This window comes from Monopterus albus, unplaced genomic scaffold, assembly GCF_001952655.1.
Source record: "Monopterus albus unplaced genomic scaffold, M_albus_1.0 scaffold339.1, whole genome shotgun sequence".
NCBI lineage: Eukaryota > Metazoa > Chordata > Actinopteri > Synbranchiformes > Synbranchidae > Monopterus > Monopterus albus.
In genome coordinates this window covers 495,634-503,740 of record NW_018128219.1, presented here as the reverse complement: position 1 = coordinate 503,740, position 8,107 = coordinate 495,634, and the positions used below count along the sequence as shown (strand labels likewise).

General features: G+C 40.8%; 1 protein-coding gene across 1 annotated transcript in view; it reads left to right on the top strand.

Moving 5' to 3' along the window:
• The first annotated feature begins 1,107 nt into the window (after positions 1-1,107).
• Positions 1,108-8,107, top strand: part of sema4ab (sema domain, immunoglobulin domain (Ig), transmembrane domain (TM) and short cytoplasmic domain, (semaphorin) 4Ab) — a 46,430-nt gene continuing 39,430 nt past the window's right edge. The window contains exons 1-5 of the mRNA XM_020624848.1: positions 1,108-1,156; positions 1,207-1,367; positions 1,924-1,983; positions 5,747-5,845; positions 5,986-6,079. Coding sequence (XP_020480504.1) covers positions 1,108-1,156; positions 1,207-1,367; positions 1,924-1,983; positions 5,747-5,845; positions 5,986-6,079 — 463 coding nt within the window. The remainder of the gene's footprint in view (positions 1,157-1,206; positions 1,368-1,923; positions 1,984-5,746; positions 5,846-5,985; positions 6,080-8,107) is intronic.

Below are 8,107 nucleotides of genomic sequence, written 5' to 3'. Positions count from 1 at the left end.
TTAATCAAGATGGATAAGCAACCTCACTATACTGTTAGCAAACCAGTATCATAATAGCAGGTGTGTGTTTGGTTATCTGGCGAACTTGCAAAAACAAATCATATGATTGAGGTAAAATTTTAGCTTAGGCTTCTTGGAGGTGGCTCCAGCCTGCTGAGATGTTTTTAATGAATTCCTTATTGTTTAGTCTCCTTTGCTGACAGTGATCAACAAAGAATAAAAAACTGACATAAATAAATGAGAGATCGCTCCGCAACACTGACAGCTGCTAAATGTAATATCTGAGAGAGGGTTCTCAATATTTATTGAGCATTAAACTAAGAAGTTATGTTTGATAAACTGAGAAGGGAGAGTGCTCGTCCAAAAGCTGGTGTTATACTGTGTTTTGTGACCTGTCAGTCTGTTACCACAAGTTCATCTTCAGGTAATAAGAATTGCACAGTGCACGCAACACAAAAGGGATTTGATAAAGTAAAAAAAAAAAAAGACTAATTTTCAGCGATGTGTTTTCTTGTGCAGCTGCAGCACTGCCCCCCTGGGTGAGGAGCAAAATGAGTGTGCACAGGGTTAATAAATGTCACAGAGCAGTGAATATGTGACAGTTTTCTCACACATATGTACAGTATGTTGGAAAACTGGCGGTCCTCTGCCCATCTTTGCTCCTAGAGGGCTTGGCCTTTCCTGGATGCCACTGTTGTACCAAGTCATGATGCAGTCACCTGCTGACATCACCTGGTTCACATGGAATCATCATTTCATTGTTTTACCTCATTACTGGCCCTGAAACTTGTATTGGAATATGTTGCAGCGTCATAGTTGAAGTGAGTGTTTATTTTGAACAAAGAATAAAGTTGATTAAGTATCACATCTAATAATGTGCTGCTGTGTTTTCAGTGTAGCACAGGACACAGAGGATTTGCACATCACTGTTTTCAGTTTTAATTTAGATTCTACATACCATTCTAACTTTTTGATTTGCCGTTGTACCTGATATATGGACTTCCATGAATTTCACCTACAAAGTTTGTATGTGTCATTTACCAGAGTTTTTGTGACATAACTTGGAATGACTTGTTTGAATGAATAACAGAATATACACTGATCGAGATGAGCAGATTGCCATCTACATACATCAGGAAGCTTTTAGTTGTTTCTGGTAAGTGAATGAAACATCTGACACCGGTGTCAACTGCTGTGAAACAACAGGTAGTCCTGGGAGGCATGTCATCTGTTTCAATATCCCTGATGTCTGTAACACCACCACCCTGCTGCTCAGCGAGGATGGAGACATGCTGTATGTAGGAGCCCGGGATGCTGTACTAGCACTGGATGTTAGCCGCAAGGACTCCATCACTCTGAGGAGTAAGGTGGGCAAGCCAACACTGGCTGACCACTTACAGAAACACCGATCACTCTCCCTACATTTTAACTTAAGTATTCATAAATGCAAAGTGAATTTTTTTGCACACATGCTGAAAATTGCAGTTGGAAACAGTGTAAAATGTTAAGTACAGTAGTGGCCAAAAATATTGGCAAACCTGCATTTCTGTCATGCGCCACTTTTCCCAGAAAACCTTTGCAACCACAGATTAGGACCTTCCGTGATTGGTCACGCCAGAGGGCGCTTCCCATAGCAAGATATTGATTGAGGTTTGAAAGAGACCATCACAATTGAAGCTGAGCTACTAAAAGGAGTTTGTTGTTAGTTGAAGTGTATATACAATATTTACAGTAGCTTTAGTTTCACGGGCATGCTTCCATGGTGGGTATTTAGCCTGCTAATTATTAGATAATTAAAGGTCACACCATGTGTTTATGTAGTTTTCTACAGCAGCTGTTGAAATAACATCCTGTGTGTTAATGAAAAATCAAACCTTATCAGCAGCTTGTGGTGTGATGAATGGAACTCTTCTCTTCTTTCAGCTGGACTGGAGCCCGTCAGACAGAGACCTTGAACAGTGTTCTATGAAAGGCAAGAAAATGGCAAGTAGTTGATTTGTGCTGGTGAACAAATACAGTGAACTGATCAAATTCTTTAAGCAAACTAAACAAGTCACACACAGTGGCAAGAAGTAGTAAGTGAACCATTTAGAATGACCTGGTTTTCTGCACGAAAGCATCATTGCAGTAGTGAGTATGGTGAAGGAAGCATCGAGATCTGGGGCTGCTTTGCTGCCCCTGGACAGCTGCCATTGTGGAGGGAAAAATAAATTCCCCAGTTTAGCAAGAAATCCTACAGGATAATGTCAGGGTGACTGACTGCCACCTGTAAACATATTACAGAATGGTTTTAAAACAAGAAAATATCACATCTGGAGTGTCGCAGTCATAGCCCAGACCTCGGCCCAACAGAGATCATGTGGAATAACTAGGGCTACCCCCAGTAGTTGATTAGTCGAGAGACCAGTCAGCCAACTGAGACTTTTGCAATTGAGCCTGTTCTGTTCTACTTCTGTGGACTCTAGAAACCACAAGTAGACCTGCACTCTGAGAGCCAAGTGCTCTGTTAGGTTGATAAGGCTCTACAAGGTCTTTAAAATACGATGGAGCCTTGTCATTAAGGGCTTTGTATGTTAGAAGGATTTTAAATTCTATTCTGAATTTTACAAGGGAGCCAGTGGAGAAAAGCTAATATGGGAGAGATATGATCTCTCTTGCTAGTTCCTGTCAGTACTCTGGCTGCAGCATTTTGGATTAACTGGAGGCTTTTTAGGGAATTATTGGGACATCCCGATAGTAAAGAGTTACACGAGTACAGCCTGGAAGTAACAAATGCATGGACCAGTTTTTCAGCATCACTTTGAGACAGGATGCTCCTGATTTTCTAATATTGAGCAGTTCTAGTGTTTTCATAGTGGTTTATGTGTGAGTTGAAGGATTGTTATTGACAGCTATTTCTGTGACTATGACTTGGTGCAGCATTTAGCCTGCAATGATTTCACACTCAATGTGTTCATTGGTCATTTTCTAGCAGTACTTATTCTTTGGCTCCCACTGGTATTTATCTTGTCATGTTATTCATATATTGGTTGATTAAAGTTGCCACAGTTAAAGAAAGAGTGGAGGCCTTTCACAGAATCAGAAGAACAACAGGGAACAAACGGGCCTGAGAAAAGCTAGAAAGAACTGGCAAGGGAGTGAACGAAGAGCAGGGACTAAATAGGGAGAAACTAATCAGGTGCAGCTGATGACAAGCAGGTGTAAAGCATAGCATAATCAGGGTAAGGGAGAGAAAACAGAGTGAGGGGAGTGAGAAAGTAGGTGCAGCCGGGCAAACCTGACACTTTGAGACAGGATACTCCTGATTTTGACAACATTGAGCAGGTGAAAGAAGGCAGTTCTAGAGACTTGGTTTATGTGTGATTTAAAGGACATATCCTGGTCAAAAATGACTCCAAGGTTCCTCACAGTAGTATTGCAGGCCAGAGCTATGTCATCTAAAGTAAGTATATGATTAGACAGCAGATTTCTAACATTTTCAGACCCATGTACTGTATAATAACTTCCATTTTGTATATTTTTAATAGATTGCTTCCTTAATGGAGCACGTATTGTATGTCCCTTAGTTTTCTTATTTTGTCCCTGAGTACTTTAAAGGCACTCTTCACTTGCACACGTCAGACCACTCAGTTTCTATGTCATTTAGAAATAAATCAACATTAAATTTCCCATAAGACCTATAACGTCATTTTAGCTTGGGGACTTTGGCTTTTCTTATTACTACAGTCGGTTTTGATTGCTACATCTTATGGGGACAGATATTGTCTTTGAACACAACTCTGTTATGTTAGTAAAAATGTGATTAGTACATGTGGATATTGTGATATTGTTAATGGTAGAAAAATTCCTGTAGGCTGATTTATCATCTATGTAACATTACAAATGGAACACACAGAAGTTCAATTTATTATGTAATTTGCAGCTACTAGAAAACCAGTCAATATTTAGGTCACCTAAAAAGAAGATACCTTTTTTTTTTTAACTCTATCAAAGTTTTCACACAGTTTATCTACAAACTCTAAATTTGATCTAGGCAACCTGTAACAGCAACCAACAAAGAAAGATTTAGAGAATGGAATATGAATCTGCAGCCATAAGATTTCTGTATCTCCACATATGATATCATCCCTCAGCACAGCTGTTATAAATTCTTGCTCATAAAAAGCGCTAGCGCCCCATACTTGTCCCTATTTCTTCTAAGTAATTTTAAACCTTACTTCGCCAATTCAGATACATCAAACGTTGTATCTAAATGAGTCTTGGAAAGGGCAAAAATATGCGTTGTGTTTGAGGAACAGATTTACCTCATGTACTTTATATCTAAGACTACATACAGTATATCTAGGTGTGCTAATCAAAGCCTTTTTAACACATTGAATAACATAAAACTATAACTCTCCAGGTATCCACATGTTTAATGCTAATGTTTTGTCTCAATTTGAGGAACATAGTTGGTGGACAGTAAGTTGGCTTTACCTACCTCTGGTATGCAACATTTTCCTTATACTGTGCTTTTCTGAATTTAGGTAACAGATCCATCCTTTCCTGTGAAGTTTTCTGTTTTTTTTTTAATCTCACATGGATCCTTCATGATATTGTCAATAGTTTGATTGGTACAGTTCATGAACACCTGAACAAATGATTTACAATTTTTCTCTTGTTTGATTAGGTCTTTAAAAAAAACCTGCAAATCAAGCAGCTCGTGAATGTTCAACATCATATTTTTCTCCTCCAGGTTAGCATCTTTTGTCCCTGCTAACTCACCATAGTTCTTTCTCCTTGCCATGATCCCAAAAAACAGAGCCTGTTCAAAATCCAGTTCTTCTCCACAAGCCAGGCACAACAAAAGGATCCTCTTCACCTTGACGACCAGTCCTCCAGCCGGTCTGAAATGGCTGAGAAGCACACTGGTTAACATGACAGTGCATGTCGACACCATCAATCCTGAGCACCCTGGAGGCTCAGTGAGCTAAGGCAAAAGAATCACAACAATTCTAAGGCAATCCAGCTATACCAATGTCCAAAACAATCCAAGTTGACAGTAGTACTGGGTATAATGTTTTAACATCCACAAAGAACAGATATCACGGTTACTTAAAGTGGCTTTGACTGTGTCAGTGACAGCTACACAGAGCAGTTGATTGCACTGATGAAAGGTAAGTGAGTGAAGGCAGACTAGGTAGTGGGAGCTGGAAAAGCAGCAGCTCTTTGAGGAAGCACAGTCCAAAATTCCTCCTGAGCATCATGGAGGTCTGAGCCAAAGCTACAGGAAGCACTTGTCTGAGGTTAATGCTGCCAAAGGAACTTCAACCAGCTATTACATCCAAGGGTTCACTCAATTTTTCCACCAGCACTTTAAATGTATAATGGGTGTGTTCAATAAACACATGGAGAGTTATAATTGTTTGTTGTACACTTGTTATAATTGTACACTTGTGACTTAGGTGACAATCTCATTTTGCGATCAAATACTACAGAAAACCAGGTAATTCCAAATGGTTCACTTACTTTTCTTTCTGCTGTACAACAACCATTTACATTTCCTTTACAGTTAGCTTGCTGTTAAATGTTAGTCCAATAAATTTCAAGTGCACTGTCCAGAGGGTCTTGTAATCTTCATGCGCTTATGGCACATCTCTGTTCTGTAATTAGTATTGAATCCAAAGGTTTTTTTTCCAGAAACACACTGTGCCCTGTACTTTGAACTAAAACATCTAACTTCACATTCTTTGTGTTTCTTTTCTAGGCTGACTGTCCCAATTTTATTCGTGTACTGCAGTTTTTGAACACCTCCCACATCTATGCCTGTGGAACGTTTGCCTTCAGCCCACGTTGCACCTACATTGTAAGTCTGTTGTGTAAACCTTTCACCTGATTGATTGGCAGTATGGGATTTTAACAGTTTACACAGAAAAATACTCTGATTTTATTTAGTATGATTTATTTAGTTTGATATCAGCTTGACTTTTTTCTTTTTCTGTGCAGAACTCAGAGACATTAAGAATGACCATCAAGCCTGATGAAGGCAGAGGACGCTGCCCTTATGATCCCTACCAGCGTAACACTGCTATTGTTGTAGGTAAGGAAATGATGCCACATCTGCCAGAATCAAATGTTAGCTGAGACAGGTTTAATGTAACGCTTGGCTGGTACTTTCAGTATGTGGAGGAAGTTTTATCATAGTTTACTGTGAAACCGGTAACCATTTCATGTGTAGTGTGCAAAGGAGAGAGATGTTTAAAAAAACCGCATGAACTCTGATCTGTCAATTTTGACAGTGCTCACAGAGTCAGATATTGGATATGGATCTGATCTAGGAAGTGGCCCCAGTCTGATGTGAGAAAATCTAATTTGGTTTGTTCACATGTTCATGAAAAAACTCAGATCTGAGTAACTTGAGGGAGGAGAATTGATTTTGGTCATGTCAGTCAGTAATGTGATTGTAGCCTTTGATGCTTATGTGCACAAGGGTGCACTGACTGACTAGAGGGAGAATGCAACTTGTAATCAAAGAACAACTCACTAACTGAAAGTCGAGGCCTAACTGATTCTGCAGAAGTAGCTGGAGATGAGGAGCAAATTTTGTACCTAATGCCATTTACTTTACTGCAGAGTATACATGTTTACAATGTCAAAAAGAAATCTAGGATTGTGTGTATTGTTACTGATTAAGCAGAGAAATAAGCCACTCTAGCAGCAGACAGAGCAGGTTTTTGATTCAGTACACACTCTTGGAGTTGGAGGTATGGTTTTTGCTGTTTGCACACCAGTCTCCTGCAGGTCTGCTTAAGGTCACATGTTCCTTTGATTAACCAGGCTGTGGACCTGTAAGGCAATGCCACCACTTTGTTGGGCACTGGTACACCCAGACCCGGAAGTGTCATTTAATCTTAATATTTAGTTTAAGTCATGATATACATAAACCAGTCATATCCAGATTTGGCTGAAGAATAAAAACAAATTTGAGGATCTTGTTGATAGACTTACTAGTACATGATATATTAGAAATACTGTGTTCCTGGTAGAAAACCTTTGGTGTACCTGAGTATAGGGATGTCACCTTCAGTATGAACAAAATAAGGGCCACTGCCCACCACTCCCCTGTCCTATTGGCAATTGTCGACTTCTCATGCTAAGTCGCAGCATGTGTGCCGGAGCCTTGCCATGCCACACTCAAACCAGTGCAGTTTTGTTTCCACTGTGCTGTTGTTTATCTTCCACATCTTGAATGAATGAACCACTGACATTATATAAGGGTCACATGATGTGCAGTATCAATGTGGTGTTACCATAGATGTATTATTGGAAAGTTGAATCACAGATTAAAAGATGGTGCCCATTCTTCCCACCGAGAGTTGCTTGCCTGGCACGTACGCCAAAAACATTTTTTTCTGGTTTCCCTTGTGCTTTATGGGGATCACTGCACATGCGTATTAGTTTTTCTCCACTGCCCATGCCTGTGCACTCCCGCTTGGTCTATAGACATTACACTGAAATGGGAATGTTTTATGAATTAAAACCTCCATGGAACCCTGTGAGTTACCACTGGGAGAAATTAGTTGAAGGGCTGAGTGGCAGCGCTACATCCATGGGTGGTACAAAGCTGCAAAGTACAGACTGAGGAAAGCCAGCACAGCAGCCAAGAGGCAGTACAGAGAGAAGCTGAATGGCTTCTATTCTACTGCTGACTCCGGACGGATGTGGCAAGGCCTGCAGCACATCACAGACTACAGGACCACCACCAGCATCATCAGCTCCACAGACAGCCTGCCGGATGACCTCAACACCTTCTACACTCGCTTTGAGACCTCCAGCTACAGCACAGAGAGGAAGCATACATACACCTGGACCACCCAACCCCCCCACCTCCATTACCTGTCTCATCAGGCCAGGTATGCAAAACCCTGAGGAAGATCAACCCCCGCAAAGCAGCAAGACCTGACAACATCCTTGGGAAGGGCTCTAAGGGCATGTGCCAACGGACTGGCTGATGACCTCCATCTTCAACCTCTCCCTCAGCCAGAACATCATTCTCACCTGCTTTAAGACCACAACCATCATCCACCTTCCCAAGAGGAGCCCGGTCACCTGCCTGAACGACTACAGG